The 27720-nt window shown below is 37.3% G+C and overlaps 2 protein-coding genes across 2 annotated transcripts; both read right to left on the bottom strand.

Annotated features, from left to right (window-relative positions):
• Positions 1 to 48: 48 nt before the first annotated feature.
• LOC100891162 (transient receptor potential-gamma protein) lies at positions 49 to 27720 on the bottom strand. The gene is made up of 14 exons (XM_003726687.3): positions 26545 to 27720; positions 12055 to 12188; positions 10867 to 10980; positions 9507 to 9926; positions 8739 to 8944; positions 7684 to 7892; positions 7029 to 7165; positions 6257 to 6282; positions 4551 to 4690; positions 3669 to 3915; positions 3037 to 3232; positions 2469 to 2651; positions 1967 to 2050; positions 49 to 1038 (listed from the first exon to the last, which is right to left on the bottom strand). The coding sequence occupies exons 1-14, from the start codon at positions 26747 to 26749 to the stop codon at positions 952 to 954; spliced, it is 2388 nt and encodes a 795-aa protein (XP_003726735.2). The 5' UTR covers positions 26750 to 27720; the 3' UTR covers positions 49 to 951.
• On the bottom strand, positions 15977 to 20620 carry LOC115926786. Its single transcript, XM_030992130.1, has 6 exons — positions 19701 to 20620; positions 19359 to 19490; positions 18032 to 18319; positions 17242 to 17340; positions 16388 to 16507; positions 15977 to 16093 (listed from the first exon to the last, which is right to left on the bottom strand). Exons 1-6 carry the CDS (start codon positions 19792 to 19794, stop codon positions 16053 to 16055), a joined length of 774 nt encoding a protein of 257 aa, XP_030847990.1. The 5' UTR covers positions 19795 to 20620; the 3' UTR covers positions 15977 to 16052.

Genomic DNA, 27720 nt, shown 5'->3' with positions numbered 1-27720 from the left:
AGCAGCATCCAAAGTGAATTTCTTTCTTGTTCTGGTTTTATTTTTTTAAAACGTTCGTTACAATGTGTCAAGACCAAATATCTGTGTTGCTTAAATTGTAGTAACCCAATTAAGAAACACACATCAGGGCCCCGTCTTACAAAGAGTTACGATCGATCCAAATCAATCGTAAGTCCTCCAATCAATCGCAAGTTTGCAGTCTCCTATCTCTTATGTACATAGTTACGATTGATATCAATCGCAAATAAGTTACGATTGATATCAACTCTTTGTAAGACGGGGCCCAGATCAGTCTATATCTTACTAATATAAACATAACGGTAGATATAATATTGTCTACTATACAATGGACCAAACAACAGATATATCATCTTGTATAACCAATGTTTTGTTTGTTATCGGTCGTTTTAGGTTCGATCGGGCAATGTGACCGATGTATTTAATAGGCTGCAATGTTTTCAGGTGTTCCGTGCAAAATAAATTCCAAACAACTCATGTCAAAGGCTGACAGTTTTGATAACTTTTGCAATGAATTAATATACGTTCTGTTAGTTATAGAAGTGATTTTCGTCAAAATGTAATGCTTTATGTAAATTTGCCATTTGTATGCCTCCGCCCACTGAAAGTGGTGCCGGAGGCATTATTTAATTTTGTGTCTTCATGTTGATATTTATTTTCACTCTCAATAAAAATAATGCTATTTACATAAAAACTTAATTCGTTGTTTATAGTCCATGAAAACATACTTGATTGATACAAATATACCGTGTGCTTACTATACAGAGGGGGGTATTTAGTATAGTAGCATGTATCATTACCCCCACCTTTAGCCTAGCCGCCATTACAGCGCTCTAGCATTTCAAGGAATTAATTCCTGCCAGGTACCCATTTACCTCACCTGGTTCGAGTATGATACTTTTCTATAAAGGTAACTGAGGTAATTTAATTCTGTCAGTAGAAGTTCAGTTGCTGGCTGCGTTCGGGATTTGAATGCATACACTGCAACAGACGATTTGCCAAAATCTTGCCTCCGCTTTTCTGAAAGAAACATGAAACACAACGGTCGGTTATTGAAAATATAGACCCAGAGGTATGTGAAACAATAAAGATTGACATTAGAAGAAAGTTACCCTCATCTCATACTCTCATCTTCTTCTCATACTTCTTTCCTACTTCTTCTTCTTCCTCTTCCTCTTCCTCTTCCTCTTCCTCTTCTTCTTCTTCTTCTTCTTCTTCTTCTTTTTCTTCTTCTTCTTCTTCTTCTTCTTCTTCTTCTTCTTCTTCTTCTTCTTCTTCTACATCCTTTTCTTTTCTATCTCCTACCTGGGCCTCCTCTTTTTCATATTTTTGTCTTCTTGCCCTTTTTCCCTTTTCAACCTCTTTTGGGGTTTGTTTCTTTGTACATGTAATTGTCTTTCAAAATTTCGAATTTCTTTCATCTTCCCTCTTTTTCGTCGATGTCCTACTCTTTTAGATTTCCTCTCTATTGTTTTTTTTTTGGTATCGTTAATTAAAAATAATTCGATAAATTAAAAGCGCATTGCTGTCAATATTATTTACTGTTTTCGAATTCATGAATCTATTCGATCATTATGTTTTACAGAGAACAGCATATTGAGGTGTTGATTGGTGATTTTGAAAAAACTCGTTATAAATTTGAGATAAACTGCAAACAGTTTATTGTGTCGTTGATATTTATGGTTTATTGGTGTATATACTAAGAAACGCCTATTCGGAGCAAAATGCGGAAAAAATGCTATTCGTGTAAACTTAAACGCATAGTTAGATAGACAGAGAGAGAGTATGAGAGAGAGAGAGAGAGACAAAAAGGGGGGGGGGGGTTAAGAAAATGAGAGAGAAAGGGAGAGGGGAGGAGAGATTGACATATGGGGAGAGTAAAAGAGAGGGAAGAGAGAGAGAGATCAGAGGAGAGTTAATCAAACTATAATAGTAATCATCTGCTCACCTTTCTCCATTTGTGTCCCTTCAGAGTTCTAGGCGCATTGCTCCTCACATGTCTTTCACCTCTCTTCTCCATCTTCAATAAAATCTGTCATGAAAGAGAAACAAAAGAGAAAGAGAAAGAGAAAGGGTGAGAAAGAGAAAGAGAGAGAGGATCTTCTAAAGATGCAAACTTCCATAACACTGAAATCGTTATCTAACATTATGTTGAAGGTTGAGGATAGGAATATAAGAACTCTGAATTGCACCCCCCCCCCTCCTCCCCTCTATGTAGTTTAGACATTAGTTTGATTTTGTTTTCTTCTTCATTTCCGCTAATTTAAAAAACAAAATGAGAATGATTTGATTTGTTTGAATTATAATCAATAGAATTTTGCTTCTTTGCATTTGCACAAAAATATTGTAAACATTAATTCTAACGGAGGGCGGGAGAAGAGCCCCAAAATCCCCCCCCCCCCCCCCCCCTCCGTTCCCCCGTTCTACAACTTGCACATTACTAAACATACAATATCACTGTTCTTGCATCTCCATATCGCCACTGTAATTCTTCTGAGTCCATTGTATGCTTTCTGAACCCACCACCCCACCCTAGGGATGATATTGAAGGGTGGGGGCAGGAATCCCGTCATCTGATCGTACTCTAGCATCATCCGTGTCCGGGCAAAGTGCCACTCCTTACGCGCATTCTCCTAGACAAGCAAAGAGATAAAACATCAACATTAATCATGATGAAAAACCTCTGTAACAATATTGTAACACATTGGGCATGTTACGTCTCTATGTGCCAATTCCAATGTGCTTTGGAGCTATGTTACACCACCTTTGGTTCCAGCCCTGGTTCCAGCAACTAACCATGCCCAATGTATTTAAAGGATTCAATCCCACCAAGTAATAACTATACCTAGCTAGGTCGAGAGTGGAGAGTGACAGAGAGACAGATAGAGAGACAAAGACAGACAGACATACATAGAGAGAGAGAGAGAGAGAGAGAGAGAGAGAGAGAGAGAGAGAGAGCGAGTTGGGGAAGTCTTTGCGGTGATCACCAATCGCCCTTACCCGCTAAGTCCCGCTTACCTCAACGCGTGAGTAGGTATTACTGAGCATGGCAATCAAGGCGTTTAGCATGATGGTGACCACGAGTACCATGTAGACACCGAACAGGACAATGCCCACGCCCTGGGTTAACCAGAGATTGTCCGACACCCTGAGCGTATCGACGCTCGTCTCGCCGTAAAGCGCCCAGAAGAGAGCCACCACTGACTTGGAAATCCTGGCAAGGTTCAACGAAAAGATAAACATGTGTAATTAACAAACAACCAATTTGAATAAATAAATTAACTTATTAAAACGAACTAGGCAGATCCGTGTTTACTAAAAGAAAGCGCGTCGAATTGTTTAACAACCGCGAGAGCCCACAGTTCCTGGGTCGTGTAATCGTTTTATACATTATTGTTAGTCTCACAGACTGGTGGGATTATGTCATCTCTATTATCCAGCTTTGGAGATGGTGTCATCCTGTATAAATATTTTTAAATAAATAAATAAATAAGCAAATAAATAAATAGTTTAAGTTTTAAAAATATCCCAACAAGCTTTGAGAGTGTTAGCCAGCACTGGTGCAGTGAGAAAACAAAATCGACGAATAGGATTTTAGATACTCGCGCGAAAAGAAAACGAATTAATCTCGCTTTGAAGTTCTTGCTTACGTCTCAAAAGAAAGGGTCATACACTCATCCGAAGTGGGATCCATACGGCATTCGTCATCGTCCTGCGTGTTATAGGTGGCGTAGAGCTGGGTGAAACCCATGCCGAAGGCGGTCAGCACGAAGACCAGCAGACACGCGAATCGACCCATGTCCTTCAAAATGGCGCCGAAGGAGATTTGAAGGGGACCGACAAACTGGAACGCGACGGTCGCATGTAGTAGGCGAAGAAACGACAATATATTAGCCACTGAAATCACAACAAAAGGAGAAAACATAAAAGTTTGTCAGTGATAGTTTATATATTTCAAATTTTTCGTTCTTTTTCAATCGATTCCCATGCTTTTCAGTTATTATTTCGCTTGTGTTCAGCTTCTTTTGGCCTTTCATATCAACTACAATATATTTATCAAATTTATCAGAAATGCTTGAAATATATATTTAAACAATTCAATACATGGAGGGGGTCTGCACTCATGCGTAAGAGGCTCTCCTCATTAGTTGATGATATATTACATAACTATACACAAACATATATTTACATATAATATAAGATATATATAATATAATATCAAACAGATGCAAAAGACAAATCATGAGATCAGGAATATAAAATAATCATATGTTGTTCAGTTCATATTAGAGGGGTACTGCTCACACTCTAATATAGAAGGCGCACATCCCTTATTGAAAGTCATTGTGGTACACCTCAATTAGAAAAATAGATGACCGGCCTCTTGTATTCTTGTGCCCCTCTAAAACCTTACTTGTTACAGATGTTTGGAATAAATGTTGCACATGCCCTTCCTTACTTGTCAGAGATTTTTGTATCATAACCCCCCCCCCCCCCCATTCAAAGAGCCATATGTACGCCCTTTCACGTACCTGAAAAGCAGATTTCGGCGATGAGTTGTGGGTCGAACGTGTCCCACGCCCGTCTCTCCACCTCATACTTGTCGAAATGGAAGTGAAATACCTTGTTCAGGTTGAAAAATGAATGCGATGACGAAATGGCTGTGTTGTTGCTGATAGGTAAAGAGAAAGAGAGAGAGAGAGAGAGAGAGAGAGAGAGAGAAAGAGATTAAGAGAGGGGGTTGGAGGGGTAGGCAGGGAAGAGAAAGAGAGAGAGAGAGAGAGAGAGAGAGAGAGAGAGAGAGAGAGAGAGAAAGAGATTAAGAGAGGGGGTTGGAGGGGTAGGGAGGGAAGAGAAAGAGAGAGAGAGAGAGAGAGAGAGAGAAAGAGATTAAGAGAGGGGGTTGGAGGGGTAGGGAGGGAAGAGAAAGAGAGAGAGAGAGAGAGAGAGAAAGAGATTAAGAGAGGGGTTGGAGGGGTAGGGAGGGAAGAGAAAGAGAGAGAGAGAGAGAGAGATTAAGAGATGGGGTTGGAGAGGTAGGGAGGGAAGAGAAAGAGAGAGAGAGAGAGAGAGAGAGAGAGAGAGAGAGAAAGAGATTAAGAGAGGGGGTTGGAGGGGTAGGGAGGGAGAGAGAGAGAGAGAGAGAGAGAGAGAGAGAGAGAGAAAGAGATTAAGAGAGGGGGTTGGAGGGGTAGGGAGGGAAGAGAAAGAGAGAGAGAGAGAGAGAGAAAGAGATTAAGAGAGGGGGTTGGAGGGGTAGGGAGGGAAGAGAAAGAGAGAGAGAGAGAGAGAGAGAGAGAGAAAGAGATTAAGAGAGGGGGATGGAGGGGTAGGGAGGGAAGAGAAAGAGAGAGAGAAAGAGAGAAAGAGATTAAGAGAGGGGGTTGGAGGGGTAGGGAGGGAAGAGAAAGAGAGAGAGAGAGAGAGAGAGAGAGAGAGAGAGAGAGAGAGAGAAAGAGATTAAGAGAGGGGGTTGGAGAGGTAGGGAGGGAAGAGAAAGAGAGAGAGAGACATAGAGAGAGAAAGGGGCGGTTAGGGAATAGAATGAATAAGATAGTGCGAGATGAAAAGGATAATTACCTTGATATGGAAACAAATCTCAATATTTTGTAAAAACCAATTTCGTTAGATTTCTTCTGCTCCTCTCCCACCACCTCCTTCCCCTCCCCTCCTCCTTCTTCTTAGTTTGATATTACCGCATATAGGACATTGAACTTGATAGGGATGGTTTAAAAAGAATACTATCAGAAACATAAATGGCCGTTAAATATTCATCCATTAAGTATTGAATGAAAAAAGAGCACGATTCACAAATTATTCATTAAACCATTTTTTAATATCACGCGGCATCTTTATACAGCAAGTTAAAAAAAATCTATAAATATTTGTTATTTCTTTCGAAGTTCAATCGCATATCGCAACCCGAATTATAGTGGCGTATACAGACAAAGGCCGGACCAGGAGGGGTAAAACATCCCAGCCTATTACAATTCATATAGTTTATTAAGGAAAACATTTCTTCATTTGAAAACCTGGTTTTCTTAGATGGGGTTTTACCGCCCAAAGTGAATTATTTTGTGAAGAAAAAGCAATTTGAAAAACAAAATATATACTGTTCTTTCGTTCGTGTACCACTAGTATATAAAGGTGTCTATGGTGGGTTTTTTAATGTTTTTCTTGATCGAAAATCTATTAATCTTCAAATATGCTAGCGTAATTACGAGAGAACATAGCTTACATGTACAAGATGTCTGCATCTCCCGTCTGCGATCCATCAGCGAAATTATGAAGAGAGGAAACAAATAAACGAAACAGAAACAAACAAATAAATAAACAAACCATCAAACAAGAAATTTTACAATTAACAGTCCTAAAACTTTATTCCCGAATATAATTCAATAGCGCTTTCCAAATCATGAGACTTATATACAGGTGTTTTTTTTTTAATCAAACTAAAATTACATTGAAATCAAATCCTGATATTTTATCAGTATAAAGTAACTAAACTAAGAAAGAAATCAGAGATTTCCTTAATTTAAACAAAAACTTCACAATTGTTTAAAAAATGATACTGTACATAAGATCGTACTACCCTTGACAACAATAATTGATAGCACATATTACATAGAGTAAAAGTTGGTCACTAAATCAAACAGATATCATAGGATTATCATCCGTTGAAATGCAAAACAGATTATGAGAAAATCATATCAATTAAAATCAAGACCGCAACTAGCAACTAATCAATTCCTGTTAATACCAAAGAGCAAGACCAAAAAGTCGAAGAATATTATTGACCGTCAGTCATGCAACCCCATCTTAAATTGGCAGAGGTACAACAAAATGTCAAGGTAAAATTCAGGTATATAACATGTTTGAGGAGCAACCCTTTTTTAGCAGTTATTGCTAATATAATATTCTTCAAAACTTATTAAGAAGAATGAAGAAACTCCACAAAATATTACCTTCACCAAAAATCAAACTTCTCTTTGAGAAGACAATGATCTTACCACAGTAATACTGATGCTTAGGGCAATGTATGACCAGTGAAGAGCTATTGATGCGAAATCAACTATATGCCAGTACACTCGGAGATATGTTTTCAAGCCTTGGATGTAGACTAGCGTCACATGTTGCAAAGTCATTCCTGTAAAAAAGAGTCATGCATATAAAGTGATAGGGGGGAAATGAAAAAAGGGGGTGGAGTAGGATGCACTCAGATATTGAGAGAGATAGAGAGAGAGAGAGAGAAAAGGAATAGATAAAGACAGAGAGAAGGCATCTCCATCTCCAGAACAAGAAACATTTTTTTAGCAGCAAATTTAAGAAACAAAAATAATTCTAAATTTGTAAAATGTTGTTGCCAGGATTATAATTACCATCTGGAGGGTTGGATAATTTCCAGCCACGGCTTTTTGCTAATTTCAAACATTGTTTCGCTTGAAGACAGGGGTAAACAGGGACATCCCACCAGTATGACTAGACAGAGATCCGACAAGAATAACTGCACACCAAACCGAACATGATCGGCAGCTCATGAGTGCGAAAGTTGTCGGAAGATTGTCGGAAGGTCTTGGACCGTCTGTCTCGTTATTTTTCTAAAAATTCGGTCTCGTGGGTTGTACTCGAGTAAACAACACCACCACCAACAATAGCAATACTTACCTATGACCCATATAAACACCACGATGAAGCGCGACCCCAACGGGAAAATTGTGTAAGTGTAACGGACGCAATTGAATCCTCTGGGGTCGTGCCGGAAAGTGATGAAATCGGGACACTCCATTATCGTAATGGAGATGCCCATAGTCATGTAGAGTAGTGCGTGAAGAAAGAGGATTTGTGAACACGTCTGGAGGATGTGCTGTACAAATCTGAATGTGGAAGAGGTGGGGTGTGTTTACACAATACACAAGATAATATTCTTTGTGTGTATCAAGGTTTAGACGGTAAACGAATTAATCTTTAGCGATAAGCCTTTCTGAATGCAGAGGACATGTGAACACATCTAGAGAGTACCCTGTACAAACCAATACGTGGAAGAGATAGGATATGTTTACATCTTCTTAAGATAACAGATCCGAGGGTTAACGGTTTGGAAGCAATATTAGCAACACATGCACAAAGAAGGATACTTACTAATTGTACTGGTAGGCTTATATAACAAATAAGAAATGTGAATACTTCTCATACGTATTTGTGGATATTCTGTACAAAAGTGTAAATAGGAGAGATGGGGGTATGTTAACATCTACATAAGACAAGAGTGTATATCATTCAACACATACACTCTGAAAGCACAAACAGATTTATTAAGTAATAGCTCCATCTGAAAAGAAGGATATTAGTAAACAGGTCTTTTGAATGTTCATACTCGATTTCAATCTATTTCAATGAATAGCGGTGTAGAATATACACTTTTGCCCATAAGTTGGAATGTCATTGTTACCTCTTTTCATGAAATGATTGTGACGATATGGTTTATTCTTGATAAATACAGTTTCCATCTTCTTGGAGCTTTATTGATCAGTCTCTATGAGCATTTAGATTACTCAATAATGCTCTGAGAAGATTTAAACTCTGTCTTTCAATAGGAAATCATATTTTCACAGTTACCTCTTCAAAAGTGGTACACCAAAGTTATTCCAACTTTTTGTGGCAACAGTTTTTTATAAATAATTTGCAAGATATTCTACAGAAGAATTTCTCTTTTTACTCACGGGGTAGCCATTAGCTTGTCGAACCGTCGGACACAGCGTATATTCTCCGGTAGAACGATGTCGAAAATACAGATGATGGGCGATAAAATGGAAATAAGAAGCACCAAGAAAATACTGGCAATTTGACTACACGAACTCCAAGGTATGGGGCCGTCAGCGTACCACCATTGCAGCATGTATTCTTGACAGTAACTATGAGACAGAAACTGTATAGGAAAGGTGGAAGAGAAGGGTAAATTTTAGTATCCATGTCCTGTGTTTTTTAAAAATATTTATAATGTCTAGATAAACGGACATCGTTATGCGTAACGGGGTCTCAGTCAATCTGTAGAAATACTGTGAGCATACGTGACCAGAGGTTTTCCAGACACCCCTTAAACGAGGATTCTTCTGAAGCCAAAATATACCCTAAATGAGGATTTCGCTTGTTTTTTTCTCCCGAATTTACACCCTACACGGGTATTTCACAAATTAAAGTAAAATCCTAAACAAGCATTGTAATGTTGTAACCCCTTGAGCATTTTGAAGTGCGATAGGGATTACCATTTAAGTTGTTGACAATGTAAAATAAATCAAATTGCGCTTCTGATGTAACATTCACAATATAAAAATGTTATTCAATAGAGGAGCAATGGCATAACCTGTACACTTACATAAGGATTTAATGTACATGTAGTGTTTACATAAAGTACACAATGTACAGTGAAAAATTCCTGTTCTACTATGCAAAACAATTATAAGGGACCAGCTTTTATTAACAATAGTTACCATTTGGTATTCCAATCGCACTACTCGCTTCAAGCGCCCCATGGGATCGGAGAGTACCCCTCTCTTCGACACGCTTCTTCGCGTACCGTCTGACGCCGCTCTCTCGTTGAGGGCCTCCCATATTTCATCCTTTCGAGTTGCGCAGTCGAGAAGCCGCGTAAGAAGGAATTCCAGTCGGCTGTGTATGATCTCATAACACGAGGTGAACACCGGCCTCTCGTGTCGCATCTGTTCCTTGAGTCGCTCGCCCCACAGCAACGCCGTTTCGATGGGGTCATCAGAAGTCAACAGGATGTACGCGTCGCTGGTCATTGATTGGAACCACTGCAGACGTGCGAGGGCTTGCTCCAGCGGGTCGTCATTGACGCGCGCAAGTGTCTCCTCTTCAGTCGGCATAGTGGCCCCATTGTCTAGGAGTAACTGTACAGTTCGAAACAAATCTTTTTATTTTAATGTTATATTATTTTCGCTCTTTAATGGAAATGTTCCACAAGAATCCAATCAAAATAACATTTCTTGGCCTCGAAAATGTGCCTTTTACTGTTAGAGAAGCCATGTCCCATCATCTTCTCTTTCTCAAAACCAAGCTTCTTTCATCCCCTCTTTCTCCTCCTCCTCTTCTCTTTCATCTTCCTCTTCTTCGGCTCTGCCTTTTTAAAATCATGTGTGCTTCCTTTTTAAGCTCGGATAGATCCGAGACCATTTCAAGCAGAAGAAAAAAAAATCAGAAAAATGCTGACATAGTATTTTTCGTTTAATTTGTGGTGTGTAGCCTTAAAGATAAAGTTAAGTTCTGCTCATGCGATTGCATTGTGAAAGAAAAGGTATGGAATGGATCAGAAAAAGATGATCATGTAGCATGTAAGTATTGGTGTGTACTGCAGTGTTCTGGAGTCATCAAAATCATAACAAATTTGCCCCAGTCTTTGTAAAGTAGCAAGCACTGTCAACAGAAAGATGTATATGTCATTGATTGCACAAATGGTGTCGGGCCTACTTACCTTGATTTCCTTATCTTTCTATGCTGATTACTCAACCAGTGTACATTTTCTACCAAAATTGTTTGGCAAATGACATTCATTTGTAATCTTGAACATTCAGTGTAAGTTTTGTTTGGTTCTGTGAGAATTCATCTTCTTTCTTTTTTTAAAACCAGTACTAAAGTTTATCTTTAACTACGGTATACAGATTAAACTGTAGTATAACATTCAATTTATGACATATAGTTCTATACCTTGAAATAAACGTTGAACTTGAGGTACATGTATATAAGTGAGTATATAGATCAATCGTCTTATATTAAGGTATTCATTTTCAGATTATGAAAATAGAACTAAAAGGATTCTCTATAATGCCTTACCTCAACAATTATTAGGTCATCCAATTTCGAAGCCAGCAGGAGAGGAGTGGTATTAGGTGGAAAGTTGTTGGTCACGGCGAATCTGTTTTTCAAGTCGGTTCCTTTGCTGTCTGCCTGAAATAAAATTAATTGAAGCACTAAAGTGAATGGTTTTGGGATGTTGTTCATGGGTATGTCCCATTCCGATTAAAAAAATAAACACACACATTAAAGAAAAACATAATATATTTTACACAACGATAATTTACTTGTTAGGTCTTGTAACAGATAAAGATGTAAATTCCTTATAATTTTCCATTAGCTTGGAAATATCTTTTTAGTTTATATTAAGGTAATTTTATTGGGCAAAATACAATATATTTTAAACCAAATTTCTCTTTCTTTTTCATTATCATATTTCGAAAATAATTATACAAAACACTCAAATAAAATGGCTATTCTAATTAGATCGGATTGTTGTTTGGTAAAATGATGAACTATAGAGATGCTTATAATTTGATTATTTTCCGTGAACAAAACAAAAACTTTTGGAATAACTACACGTATATTGGGTCCCACGTAGTAGAAATACTATTTGATAAACATCATCATCATTATTACATAGTACGGTAACACAAAGCCTAGAAGCTTTGCATTATATTTTGATTGATATATAAACGTAATTTGAATTTACATATAATTTTTAGTTGTATATTAATTGGTTTGGTTTGGCTCACGAGTCGGGCACTTTTGGTCCAATGTTGCATGTTGACTACGGGATGAATTTCTGATTAGATAAACTGTTCGGGTTATTTTTTTTGCCAAGAAATTGGGTATGATTTCTATTATCGAATTACTCTAAATAGTATTTGTATCGAAACCTTTCCCAGTTTAAAGAATCTGAACTCTGATATTACTTTTATTTTGATAATACGTATAACTTAAAACTGCACAATATAGATGATCGAGGCTAGGAACATAGGCTAACTAATCAAAAACATGGGTTAATGCATTTGGTCAACGATATAGAGCCCATTACTGGCCACATTATGTAGTTATGTAATCAAATTTGATCCGACCTACTTTTAAGTAAAAATATAAGTGGCACTATTACGTATCATTAGATCGAGGCTAGCAGATAATCTAAAAGAAATGTGGATACCGTCTTTGGCCCAGTCCCAAACCATTTAGACGCACCACCGGCCTTACTATATAGTTGTGCATGGACACGTCGTCGGGTAGGTTGATGATCTCCATTACGATCTCGACATTGCGTGATTCGATGGCGTGGAGTAGGGCGTCCTCTATGGGCACCTTGCAAGCAACCAAGGTTGTCAAAACATCTGTCGTGGGTAAAGTTCAATGAATAAATATTATTTTGTGCGCTTACTTATAAACTACATGTATTTGTATGAAACTATGAATATCTAAATTCAATACATATTAAGTAATCGTGACGATTATGTGCAATTTGTCCCGTAAGACATGTCTTCTTTTTTCTTCATTTCATAAAAAGGAAATAATATCTTAATATGACCATTCAGTGTCAGTGATACCAGGATGAACCATTAGTCAATCATCATATTAAGTGATTCACATTTTTGGATGAATTTCAAGACGGTGGTATGAGACACTTTGCACGGAGTCACCGTGAGGTGGTTTTAAGTTTGCAATTGATTTGGAATACATTACAACTATACAAGACGGGGCTCTAGTCTAAATTTTCTTTTAATTCATTGTATTCGTGTATTTGAGAATAAATGGATCTGAGTAAAATCTCAGCATTTTTAATTTGATGCCATTTCAAAATTTGTCATCATTCAATTCGGTGGTTCTTCGCCTTTTTAATTGTTTGGATAGCATTAATAATAATAATAATATTTAATTTTTATATAGCGCTTAATACAAATGTCTTTAAGCGCTTTACAAATATTCTATTCGATCCGCATTCACTTACTTTTTTTTTATTTATCCCTTACAACTCATGAATTTCTTGAAATATTTATTGGAAGGGAAAAAAGACGAGGACCAACGCGAAAGAGAACATAAAGACCTGGAGAGGAATGAAACTGCAAGAGTGTATCAAAATGGCAGATAACAGAGATATGTGGAAAAATATTGCCAACAACCTCTGAGCTGGAAGAAGATACCTTGATAAACAAAAAGCTCATAGGCCGATTTTCTTTCATTTTGGTATGAATTTCATTTGAGTCTTACTTATCTTTTTGTAAAATAAGGACAAGCCTACTTTTTCCCCAATTCCCCACTACATATCTCCACTTATTCCTCTCTCTCACTTAATCTCATTTCTCTTTATATATCTTACCCTCTTCATCTCTCTCTCTCTCACTCTCTTTCTCTCTAACTTTCTTTGTGATACTACTTTATTATCGTTCTCCCCATTTTCTCTGAGAAAATACCAACGCTATACAGAAAGAGAAGATACTGATTTCTGATTTATTTCCATTTGCATCATTTATTTCAAGGGCTGATTTGTAGTCCAATGCAGTTCATCGAACTTTGAGTCATAAATCTGCTTGTTTTCCTTGTAACAGCAATGTTTGGTTTGGTAGTAGTCATTCTAAACAATTCTCTGCAGCATTAAGTTTGGGCGGATTCTGCTTTTCTTTTGAGATTCATTCGTTTCATGAGCTCGAGTTCGATTTGCTCTGAAGAATTTGAAATGTTGAAGACAGTACAAATCTCTATCTATTCAAAAGTTGGCGATGTGCAAGGAATTGTTGCTCTCTAATTCTGCTTCATGCATCTGAGTGAGAAAGAAAGAGAAAAGAATGCCTTTTTTAAAGGTTTGAAAATGCATGCACGTTTCATTTTCGTTACTAAAATCCTACTGTTTAATACTATACGTTTACTTTTATGTATTCAGCTTTCCTATATGGATAACACTTAATCAAAGGATTTTCTTCTACAAAATTTGCGAATACGAGAAACTTTTATCTTAACTCTTTCTAATTATATAACCCTCGCTTACATTTCACTATACAACATCACACGATATACCAACGTGCTTGAGGAAAATTAAAAATGCTCACCACAGAATGATAAGTGGTCTTTGTTTCATATCAACAGAGTATCCCCTTGATGAGATCTGTATGATCTTCACTGCTCATATTCTGAAGCTGGTTTCAGGGCTTAGGTAGGTTATAATCATGACTTGGTCATTTATCCTACTTTGGTGCAGTTCCAATCTCTGTCTCCTGATGCTGTCTTCTGAAGCTTGTTTCAGGGCTTAGGCAGGTTATAATCATGACTTGGTCATTAATCCTACTTTGGTGCAGTTCCAATCTATGTCTCCTGATGCTGTCTTCTGAAGCTGGTTTCAGGGCTTAGGCAGGTTATAATCATGACTTGGTCATTCATCCTGCCTTGCTGCAGTTCCAATCTCTGTCTCCTGATGATGTCTTCTGAAGCTAATTGCAGGGCTAAGGCAGGTTATAATTATGACTTTGTCATTTATACTGCCTTGCTGCAGTTTCAATCTCTGTCTTCTGAAGCTAATTGCAGGGCTAAGGCAGGTTATAATTATGACTTTGTCATTTATACTGCCTTGCTGCAGTTCCAATCTCTGTCTCCTGATGCTGTCTTCTGAAGCTGGTTTCAGGGCATAGGCAGGTTATAATCATGACTTGGTCATTTATCCTGCTTTGCTGCAGTTCTAATCTCTGTCTCCTGATGCTGTCTTCTGAAGCTGGTTTCAGGGCTTAGGCAGGCTATAACCATGACTTGGTCATTTATACTGCCTTGCTGCAGTTTCAATCTCTGTCTTCTGAAGCTGGTTTCAGGGCTTAGGCGATTATGATCACGACTTGGTCATTTATCCTGCCATGCTGCATTTCCAATCTCTGTCTCCTGATGCTGTCTTCTGAAGCTGGTTTCAGGGCTTAGGCAGGTTATAACCATGACTTGGTCATTTATCCTGCCTTGCTGCATATCCAATCTCTGTCTCCTGATGATGTCTTCTGAAGCTGGTTTCAGGGCTTAGGCAGGTTATAATCATGACTTGGTCATTTTTCCCCGTGCTGCATTTCCAATCTCTGTCTCCTGATGCTGTCTTCTGAAGCTGGTTTCAGGGCTTAGGCAGATTATGATCATGACTTTGTCATTTCTCCTGCCTTGCTGCCGTTCCATTCTCTGTCTCCTGATGCTGTCTTCTGAAGCTGGTTTCAGGGCTTAGGCAGGTTATAATCATGACTTGGTCATTTATCCTGCTTTGAGGCTCTCCAATTCTGCTACATGCAAATGAGGGAGAAAGAAAGAGAAAAGAAAAGGCCTTTTTAAATGGTTTGAAAATGCATGCACGTTTCATTTTCGTTACTAAAATACTACTGTATAATAATATACGTTTACTTTTATGTACTTAGCTTTCGTCTATGGACAACACTAAATCAAAGGATTTTCTTACACAAAATGTGCGAATATGAGAAAATTTTATCTTAACTCTTTCTAACTATATACCCCCGCTTACACTTCACTATACAACATCACACGATATACCAAAAGTGCTTGAGGAAAATTAAAAATGCTCACCACAGAATGATAAGTGGTCTTCGTGTCTTATCAACAGAGTAGCTCCTTGATGAGAGCTGTATGATCTTCACGGCTCTCATCTTCATCCTTCCTATCCCGGGCCCTGCATGCCTGGGGTCTACTAGTCTTAACCAGATATATAGGCACACCAATGCTCTCCGGAGGAAAAGAAAGCAGAACATGAATTCATTGAAACACAATATTGATGGATTGATTGATTGACTGATCGACTGATCAATTGAATGATAGATTGGTTAATTATTAATTGACTGATCGTTTGTATATTTAGTGTATTGACGGCACGACAGGCTGAATGGTTGATGAATTGTTTGATTGGTGGAATACCTTATGACTTGACTGACCGAAAGATTGATCTAATTATGACTTTAAAACTCTATAGCACTTTTAAGTATCATATTTTTTTTCGGCCATTTTATATTATTTATTTTCTAAATCATAGGCACAATATAACATGACCTTATATATTAAAGTAACTGGAGATAGAGAAAAACAAGAAGGGAAAAAATACAAACTTACCATAGTTAAAGTCTCCTCAGTCATTAGAGCGTCTTCCAACTTCGTGATAAGAGCTGTATTATCTTTATTTATAAGCTCTCATCCTCACTCCTCCCTACGTTCTCCAGTCCTAGCCCCAGTGTCTACCAGATGTACTCATCGCTAGACACATCCATGAAGCGCTCTGCAAAAAAAAATGAGAGTGTTAGATTAGAAGGTGATTGATTGGTTGATGGACTAATTGAGCATAATTTAGTGTGTGTGTCTTTTGTTTGATTGGTTGGTTACTCATATTAGTTAAGAGTGTATGATCAAAGGAATAATTGGTTGATTACTTGGTTGCTTAGTTGGTTGATGGACTAATGGTTCAGTGACTGAGCCTTTCATTATTTTATCGATGATAATTGTGCTACTCTTTTGTAATACTTGCAGAATAAATTCAAGTTCAATATAAATCTTGATTATTTCATCAACTCACTCCTGACAATGAAGTCGTAGGTGGCGTGCTTGTCTCGCTTGTATGAGGTCGAGGGCTGGTCGATGTCAGTCTCGGAGTCCGTCTCGAAGTCAGGCGGGTATTCGTCATCCGTTGGGTGGCCTGAATATGGTAATACAATAAAGATTCAAAGTGGGATTTTAATAGCACAGTGATTAAAAAAAGATGAGAGGTTTAATTATCTTTTCATCAACTGACATTCAACGAATTGTTATTATTCATTCGAAACTTAAAAAAAAACTCTAGGTGATCCAATGATAAACAAGTTGATTCATGCACCCTTTGTTATAGAATTACATCTATCCATTATTGTGTAACACTAAAAAAATATGAAAATGAATAATCACTAGTACATAACACCTAAGATACTAATTACTTTTTACAACCAAATAAAATTTGATCATTCCGGTATACTTTTTTTACATACACTGTAACATAGTGATTCAATGATACTAAATGTACGTGGAAAAAAACAACAACACATAATTGGGATCTCTTCATCTAATTTAGTGAACCATGTTTTGTTATTTCATTGGACCTACCTATCATAACTTAGAAAACTTGAAATTGCTTTTTATTCTAATTGATATCATTAGTAACCAATTCATATATCCATTTTGTCGGTATATCAATTGTATTCCTTCCTCTATCCTTTCATTATATTTCCCGATTTATGATTTCTAACATTTACGAACAAATACAATTAGATCACTCCGGTTTTTTTTTTTTTCTTCCACATAAATTATGTTGTTACATATTGATTTTATAATACTTCATGTATGCTGTTAGTACCTGTTACATATTGATTATATAATACTACGTGATTTCAAACCAACCTGAGGGAGTATGATCTCCAGTCTCCTTACGGTCGATGACGGCCTTCCCGTCATCATCGTGGCCAAAGGTGTCCATCACATCTCCATCCTCTTGGTGGCCTGATTACGGTAGCATAATAAAGGTTCAAAGAGGAATTCTTAATAGCACAGTGATTGTCGGGATATGAGAGGTTTAATTATCTCTTCATTAACTGTAATGCAACGCATCGTTATTATTCATTCGAAACTTCAAAAACTCTAAGTGATCCAATGATTGACAAGTCGATTCACGCACCCTTTGTTATAAATGTACATATATCCATTATTGTGTAACACTAGAAAAATATGAAAATAAATCATCGCTAGTATATACTTTTTACTACCAGATAACATTAGTTCATTCCGGTATACTTTTTTTTTTTACATACGCTGTCACATATTGATTCTATAATATTAAATATACTTGGAAAAAATAACAAATAATGTTGATCTTTTCATCTACTTTTTACAACATATTAAGTGAACCAATTTTGTTATTTCATTGGACCTACCTATCAAAACTTAAGATTGCTTTTTATTCTAATTGATATCGTTAGTAACCAATTCATATATCTATTTAGTCGGTAAAATTATATCCATTCCTCTATATTCTTTCATTATATTTCCCAATTATTTATGACTTTAAACATTTACAAACAAATACAAATAGATCAGTCCGGTATAAGTTTTTTCCCCTCCCACATAATGTACATTTATGCTGTTAGTACCTGTTACATATTGACTATATAATACTTCGTGATTTCAAACCAACCTGAGGGAGTATGATCTACAGTCTCCTTACGGTCGACGACGGCCTTCCCGTCATCATCGTGGCCAAAGACGTCCATCACATTTTCCATCTTCCTGTCGATGTCGACGAAGGCCCAGAGGAGAGCGAAGGCGACGCTGATGTTGACGTGGGTGATCCAGGACAGGGATACAATGAACAGGAAGTCATTCTCTTCGACGAAAACATCGTCGATCTCTGATGATGCTCCGTCGTCACTGGTGACGTCACTAGCTAGAGAGCCGCTGGAGAGATAGACGCTGCTATCCTCATCTGTATAGAAAATGTTATTGAATGAAAAGTTTGAAAGCCATAATCGTATTTTGTGAACTTAACATAAAAAAAAGACATGATCGAAAAGCATTAATTGTGGCAAACTTAAACAAAAAATTAAGCCATAATAGATTAATATAGGTATAATAAATAGTATCAATTTGACAAAGCTAACATTTCAAGCTATTATGATATAGAAATGGTTCGGATTTTTTTTAATAAATAAAGTTATAACCTTTTATAATTAATTTGGGGATCACATAATCACATTGGGGACTCAACATTTCAAAGCCAAAATCTTATTGCCAAACTTCACATTTTAAAGCCAAATCATAATGTAATTTGGAAAATTTGAGACATTTAACAAGCAAAATTATAACCATGTAGTATCAATTTAGCATACACAATATCTTAGAGCCATAATCATAGATTTGACATGTTAAAAACACGTCTCCGTGCGTGCTATATTATTACGTAACAGATGAAATAAGATCCCTTGTATATTCATCACTATTAGCTTCGTTTCGTGTTCTCAAGGCACTCACAGAATTCATTAAAGTTCGCAAATAATAATGATGGATTTTAATGACAGTCAATAAACCATAAACTTTTGTGGCTCAAGAATTGCATAATAGGAATGAAATGTAAAATGCCGGTAATTATAATACCCGTTTCTTAGAACACGCTTGATGAACATATACTGACCAAAGTGCTCACAGTAGTATTATTACGGGTACAATGCTTCCCAAGATAGGAACTGACTTGATATTATGACACATAGTTAAACATTTGAACTGGGCGTTACTGAAAAGGCAAAAAGTTATGTCCAGGTTGACTAAGCAGGGGTATCGAACTGAGAGGGGAACCTGAAAAGGGAGAGAAGTCAAGGACATAAACTACACAAAATAATACTTCTAACATATGTGTTTGCCATATTTCCCGATCCTAGAGAATCAATTTATTGATTCCTTCTTTTTGCAGTTTGTACAATTATCTTGAAACAAATTTAAAGATTTTGTTTTGTATACATGTAGCTGACCTGTCTGCTTGATGACGTCATCGTTCATCTCGACCATCGTGTCCATCTTCTGACCAATCACAGAGCGTGTCTCATTGCACACATCAGCAGGACCTTTGGCCTTCTTTGTCTTACCGCCCTTGCCACGGTTGACTTTATTTGGGATGGTAAATAAAGATAAATGACTGCATGATCTTTGGATGAATGAATGAATGAATAAATAAATAAAAAAATATGTAATTGCATAAATTAATAAATAGTAAATAAGTAAATAAATTATTACATGTAAATCAATAAATGAATGAATAGATTTTAAAAAAAAACATAATCAATGGTACAATTTGTTCTTCTAGAACGGCATACCCTTAGCCTTGCAAGAGGCTCTGTGAGTGAATCTGTGGACTCTGATCCTGTCATCGATCTCGTCGTCATCAGATTCGATGTCAGCATCACCCATGTACTCATCGTCATCCGATGATTCGTCGTCACATGACTCTTTATCGCTGTCATCGTTGACGAATCGATCTGTCACGAGTCAAGCAGTATAACATGTTATCAAATGAAACAAATTATTTACTGAATATGTATAAAATAATATTATAATGTATTCTGAAATATGTGAAAATCCTACTGTTCGAAATCATCGCTGTGTCTAATTTCTCAATCTTGGCTTTCACTATCATAATTATGTCATCCTGACGCTCTTTTCATGATTATTTTCACTTTCGCTTCCTCTCCATCTTGGACATAAGAAATGTTTGTTTAAACAACAATGCTAAATTTTTATTTTTATTTTTTTAATGTAATGAAAGATAAAGTACCCATCAAATACAAATAAAACCCGCAATACTCTAACGGCCTTGATTCAGTTAAGGTTCTAATTACTTTTTACAACCAAATAAAATTAGATCATTCCGGTATACTTTTTTTTCTCATGAAAAGTAAGACGAAAATCCAACTTACGGTAGTAAAGGAAGTCCCATGTAGATACCCTACGGTCAGCTGGGTAAGAGGTTGATGGACGGACCCTCTTTACTGACCGCTTGCCCTTCTGGCCAATCAAAGGGCTTGATTTTACTCCCTGGCAGTTGATTGGCTCAATATTCTGACAAATCAGCTCGCTGAGAATAGCCTGTAGGACGTGACGACGAAGGACTTTAGGCTCGATGGCGACGATGGCTGTTGTTGGAGAGACTTGAGCAGTCTTGGAATTCTGCACAAGATCGTCATCGTCGTGTTTCTTGTCGTCATGGTCTCCGGCTTCATTCTCCGGTCCCGAAGGAACCACCTGAAATGCAATTTGTCTCAGTTATAATGATAGTGGGGATGTGTTCTGCATCCGGATGTTGGATGCGGCTCATGATTTTTTTTTTATCAAGGGGGGGGGGGGCGCAAAACCCAGGCTGCCCAATAGTACATCTTAGATATAATAGTACAATAAAGCATGGCATGCAGGTCCGATACCGTTTAACTGACAGCATTCCTAAAATGAACAGCTGTTGAGTTAACGTATAGAAAATGAATATAACTACCCCTAAGCCCCCCCCCCCCCCCCCCCGCCCCAGAAAATAAAAATCCCCTAGAAATGCCTCTTGTAGACGCGGCGCACAATTGTCAATGTTACATAATTATATACATTATTAGGTGATGCAACAGTAAATAAAACGAATATTATGCCCCCTCTTTAGCAAAATCCTGGATCCGCCCGCGATGTACATGTAGGTACGTGTACTATAGGTCTTATTCTTATTAGAGACTAAGATAACAAGTAGCACAAATCTCCGCACATTATCTAGACAGGATCATTGTTTTATGTGTATCTTGTTTGAATAATCGTGATAATGGAAAAGGGGGAGGGGGTGGGGGGGGGGGACAAAGCTTATAATATCCCCAACCCGGACAAAGCACATTGCATTATACAATCACTCGTATAGGCATGTTTCTCCAAAAAAATAGCCACCAACGTAACGCTAACCCTATTTTATTTAAAACAAGATGTGCAAATGTTATGTCAGTTGCTATGTTTAGAAAATGCGTTTACGAATGATTTTTTGTGAAGCCCCCATCCTTCCTACCTCAATCCGCCACTGTCAATATCGACCTTCTCTCTTCCCTTCTCCGTCCCGATAAAGGCTCTCGCACGCTCTCTCTCTCTCTCTCTCTTTCTCACTCTCTCTCACTCCCTGCCCCTATTTCTAATCTCTCTTCCACTCTCCTCAAACATCGTTGCACAATATAATGACATAATTGTGACAGATGCAAGCACATCATTGATGTCGTATGATTGGGGGGGGGGGGGGGGTGTCCGAACATTAACAAACATAAAGCTTTCACATTTGCCTTCCGTTTTAACGAAAAATAATCATATACCACTAGCTCTAACCATCATGAATATTTTTCCTTTTTAATATCGTCCAAAGTAAGTCTTAGAAAATGTAGGATACTGTATATTGCTTGTAAACTTCTTTAAGTTGCCGTTTTGAATCAACAATTATTGTTCGGATACACAAACTGTCCGGACACACAACGTCTGGGTTTAAAGACTCAGTAATTAAAAAAAAATACACCTCCTTGCTCAGACAAAACACTATAATCTATTTGATAATCATTTTCATTCAAGAAATCTGTGTAAACAACCCAACATATTTCTTATGTAAATGTGTGAGAACTGTTTCTTTACTTTAAAAAATAATAGATAAGTGATACTAAACATCACATGAGCAGCAGCGAACCAGTTTGATTGGTCTATTAAGCACTCTTATTACAGGGAGTGCTGGTGTGACCACCTGCCAACAAAATATTTGTTGATAACCGAACTGGCTATTTTTTTTTTAAGTGTTCAATATTAATTATCATATGCAAATTTATCAAACCATTAAAGTACTCTGAAGTATTTGAAGGAGAATAAATACAGAAATGTAATGAAGAAAAAGCAAAAATTAGAGCTAGGGCGTTATATATAAAGTATGACACAATTAAAAAACACTGACAAGTTGATCTAAACAGAGGGGAGGTGAGTGATTCTTAAACATTTGTCTTTACCTTTGTGTTCCTCGAGAAGAGGTTCTTGATTCCCGCCCAGCAGCTTGTCCCACTGGCTTCAGTAGAACAGCTGCTTTTCTCTTCGATTTCATCCTCGGATAGCACAGGCACAACTTTGGATTTCGACGAACCCATAATTGAAAGCGATCCGAAACAATTCTGAAGAAATTTCCGATAATTGCTAGACAAAAGCAAATAGCTAGTTAGCACAAAAGAGATAACTAGAAAGTGAAGTATAACGCAATTAATAATACGTTGGTAGTTACCAGAGAAGTGCGCATGCGCATATCATGCTATAACGCGTGCATGCCTCTTACGTCAACAATGGCACAGATGCGCGCATACAAAAGTTTGCAAACTTTTCCTGTATGGAAACTTCGGCAGGTCCAACGCATTCTCTACTAGTATAGAGATTGGTTGCATTATAGCAAACGGCATTGCTGCAAGATTAATTTTACAGTGTTTTAAATACACATGAAAGTTATTGAACATTATCTACAATAGTTAATATAATAATCTAAACCTTGTATTTATTCATGTATACGACCAAGAAAAATAAATCTAAATACTTGCAGAACCAGGTGCAAAACTCAATATTCGTGAAATCGCTTTTGTTAAGGCCCGGTCTTACCGCCAGAACTTTGCTGGAGCATTCCTTGAACGGTAGGGAGAGGGGGCCGAATTTCGACAACGCTCGTCACCACGCACAAAATGGGAAACAAATCGAAAACACGGGCGTTGCCTTAGCGGTGCACCGCTGAAGCCGGCGTTGCTTTAGCGTTGGTCCCGCTCCGACACCTCCATACCAACGCCAAACCAAAGTTCATCACCGCAATGGATCGCTGCTTCAACGCCCGACACCGTTCCAGCAATCCCGTGTCCGCTCGTAAAACGCTTACAACCGCTCCACCAAAGTTTGTGCTACGTTTAATCACCGCCCGGGCAAAGCTGGCGAAGCAGCGGTGGTCCAGCGTTCAAGATTTCTGCGTTGGCCTAGCGGACCAAAGCGTCCACGAACTTGCGTCTAGCGGTGCCAAACTTTGACTGGGCGTTGTTGGAGCGGTGGTGAACTTAAGGCCCGGTCTCACCGCCAGAACTTTGGTTTGGCGTTGGTATGGAGGTGTCGGAGCGGGACCAACGCTCGCTACCGCTCACTACCGTTAAACCCACGCTAAAGCAACGCCGGCTTCAGCGGTGCACCGTGTTTTTGTTTCCCATTTTGTGCGCGGTGACGAGCGTTGTCGAAATTCGGCCCCCTCTCCATACCGTTCAAGGAACGCTCCAGCAAAGTTCTGGCGGTGAGACCGGGCCTTTAGATAATATGTTTACCCAGCGCGTTTGCAAAACTTCCATTAACGAGGTATTTGGGTTGGGTATGCTGTTTGAATTGTTTTACGTTGTCGCTCTTGTTGTTGATGTTGTTCGTTTTGTTTATTTTTAATTTCTTACTATTTATAAATATAAGCCAAGGGCGTCACATCCTCTTTGTAGCGACCTATTGGTATTCACTGGTATCATATTCGTATAAAAATTTAAACATTCAATATTTAAATCAAAATTTGCATAACGTCTTTTAGATTAATTTCATTTATTTCACTTATTAATTTTATTAATTTGTTCATTCGATCATTTATCCATTTATCCATTAATTCATTCATTTAACTTATCTTTTTATTTATCAAATTTGATAAAATTATATTGGAATTAATTCAAATTATTTATCCAAATTCTTACACGTTGTATTTGTAGTTGTAGTCAAACAGCCCAAGGGCTGCATTTTACATTTTAAAGAATGTATCGAACAATGTCTTCTTTCTCATGCCATAATTAATTCATTACATAAAATAATTAAATTATTAATTCTTTTACTTATTCATTTGTTATTTCTTTATCAATATGACCCATGGAAGAACAGAGATGTTATATAATTGCCACTGTATGAATGAAACGGGTTATTCGGCATGTTTACCATTTATCATAAATCAATTTTACTTTTTGTTATACTGCTATGGGAAAGAGGCACGTTTGAATATGATGCTAACACTCATTTTAGAGGAAGTTAAAAGAATATACCTATGGCCTGAGAGTCAGAGGAGAGATGTGAATTACAAATATATGATTGCCTGAATACAGAACACTGTATTTTCTCTGCGAGGTTCATACTTTGTAATTTTGTATATACTTGTGTTTTTGTACGTTTTAGAAATTCAACATATTCATCATTATTTTCCTTTTCTTCCTCCTCCTCCTCATCCTCTTTTTATTCTTCTCATTCTTCTTTTTCTTTTTCTTCCTTCCTTTTCTTCTTCTTCTTCTTCTTCTTCTTCTTCTTCTTCTTCTTCTTCTTCTTCTTCTTTTTCTTTATCTTCTTGTACTTATTATCATTTCTACCATTATTATTTTAATGTTGTTATTATTATTATCATCTTTATTATCATTAATAATTGTTTTCTTATCTGTTTGTAAATAATAAGATTTTGTGTACATGGTTATGTCGGGGACCCCACTGGAAATAAGCTCTCGAGCTTTCTTAGTTTATCCTTTTCAAGCTGACTTAATGTTGATCTGTTATTCGTTTAAATTGTTGTATATGTTAAAGGTAATACAAAGTTTTGGTATTGGGTCATGAATTTGGTGGAAATTAACATATTGGAAGCATATGCGATCCTACAATGTTCAGTGATCGTTGTCGCGGTTGAAATTGAGTCTAAAGTAATGAAATTGTTAATAATCTCTTTACGTTGTATAGCTCTCTCTCAGGGTGAATATAAAATTATGCTATAAAACAATGTTTCTTGACTAAAATCAACCGATTAGCTATTATGCTGAGATTTTCATGGTCGCAGCTACCATTGTACAGCCGTAGGCGCTATTTGAAACTTACCAAAATTTACCGGGAGCACCGGTAAATTGTTATATTCAATTGTTCTCGAAAGCAGAAGTGTTTTAGGGGCTAAATTTTTAGTGCTTAAAATACATCCACAGGGGCATCCAAAAATATCAAAATTGTAAAGAATCACTATCCAACAAATTTTCCAAATTTCCCAAAACTTTGTATTATCTTTAACGGCTTGGCGAACAAAATGTAATCAATCAATCAATCAATCAATCAAGATGTCCACTTGTCATGTTGTCACGCACTTTGTATGTTAATACGGATAGGGCTACTCCTTTCTCTCTGCAGAGTAAAGACATGCTGGTATTTTAACACAAATGATATGGACCATTGTTTAATTCCAAGAAAATAAAAGCATTAACACGAAGTGACGGTAGTAAGGAAAATCGTAACGCAAAGTGAATGCAATTTTTTTCACTACCGTCACTTCGTGAAAATAGCGACGATTTGATAGCTCAGTATCCGTATCAACATATGCAGAAACGAGAAGAGTCTTCGTGATTTCAGATTTATATACATGTATATATGAGAACATTATAAAGCCTCTTCGTTGATTATAGATCATGAGAGTTCATAGAATAGAGGGGGAAATGGTGTCAGACACGGAACACGGTAGACGTTGTATATCTACGATTATAGACAAGTCCCAGAATACCAGCCATTTGACCACACCTCAGGAACGAACATGGTAAACTTAATAAGCAGGGGAAAACAAAGAATAATTTAATTTAGATCTTGGCCCGGTGATCTGTATCATCACCCCATCTCTCATTTGATTTATATTTGTTTTTAAAGTTACTTGACGTATCCTCCTATTCTTCAACTGAAACCAATACATGTGACGACAATAACAATACATTATGCTTAACAAATTAACAACTGATAAAAACACCAACAAAAATTACTATTAATCTACTCTGAATAAGAAAGAATTCAAAACTAAAACGGTATGCCTTGGGGGCTTATATTATGTGCGAAATGAAGACCATTTATTAATAACCAAATCTCTCTCTCTCTCTCTCTCTCTCTCTCTCTCTCTCTCACACACACTCTTTTCTCTCTCTTATCAAGCATACACACCTGTAGCCGAGGATAAACTACACATTTACGAACCTGTGAGTCTTCTTTTCTTTCTTTTTTAGGCAGGGAAGATAACAACAACGAAACAAAACAAACCAAACCAAACCAAGCAAAAATGAGAATAGATTACAAGAATACCAGAACATAATCCAATCGTAAACAAATATATTGTATTTCCGCATCACGTACCTATGTGTTCATGATGGACGGCCTCCTCCATACCGAAACTCCACAATGCTTTGGAAATCTTGGCGTTTAAGGGGTCTCGAACCATGGTCTCCACACCTTCCACATTCCCGGCACGAACCAATCTCAGAAACTTCTTCTTCAGTCTCTCCATCTCGCTTGGTTCATCTGTAACCCTCTCTTCACTGGGTTTTATCTCTACATCCATTTTAGAGAAGCGATGATCGGTGTACAATTATCTCTAAAAATTCAAAATTTTCGCTCCAGAAATACTCCGTTTTTATTACGTTCTTGGTTTTGTTGCCGTTAGCTATGACATTTTACCAGACGAATGAGGTGTTAAACTTGGCAAAAAGTCATGCTGGAGACAAACATGAATTGACTGTCGTTATTCCGTTGGAGCTGCTGTTTTTTTGCCGTAAATGATATTTTTTGCAGACGATATACGAGTGGTATACAATAATCACTGTATATATTTTACCATTTCATGCACAAGGATATTTTGAATGTCGTTGATTTATTGCTGAGTGTGCTTCCGTTGCGGTCAGTCATTTTTGCAGACGTTCTTATACATATCTGATAAATAAATACATCCAATTAAAACGGTGGCTATATTTACATCCGTCAGACAGGCTAGACAGATTAATTTGTAAAACAGAAAACTGTACCAATCTTCAATCGAAACTGCAGAACTCAAATCTTCTTAGTTGCTGGAACTAGTGGCAACTTCGGCAATACAGTAAAATGGCGGAACAATAAGTGCGTCGTATTGAAGACAGAATTAACATCGACGAAAAGAACATTAAGCTGCGGATAGGATGTAGAGCCGTAAGTCTTCCAATTTTAATGAATTAGTCATGTTCAAGAAAACATTTGTTCCATGTTTCCATCCTCTGCAAAACAAATTCCTGGATGGGTAAAACAGCAGACCAAGTTGTCTCCAAGATTATTCTCAGTAGTTACTATATATCCATCATTAAAATCCGTAAATGTATATTACGGCAGTGGTTGGTGAAAGACGTGGATAACATCAGATAATCAGCATCTTAGAGCGAAAACGTGCATGATGTAACACAAATAACGTCATATATAAACAAAAATCCTGTTTATAAACAATATTGTCGCTCTTACTTGCACGAATACACTGCTTTGCAATGGTCAACATAATATACTTCTAGT

Source organism: Strongylocentrotus purpuratus, unplaced genomic scaffold (assembly GCF_000002235.5).
Source record: "Strongylocentrotus purpuratus isolate Spur 01 unplaced genomic scaffold, Spur_5.0 spur5_contig_846, whole genome shotgun sequence".
NCBI lineage: Eukaryota > Metazoa > Echinodermata > Echinoidea > Camarodonta > Strongylocentrotidae > Strongylocentrotus > Strongylocentrotus purpuratus.
This window is presented reverse-complemented; position numbering and strand designations above follow the sequence as displayed.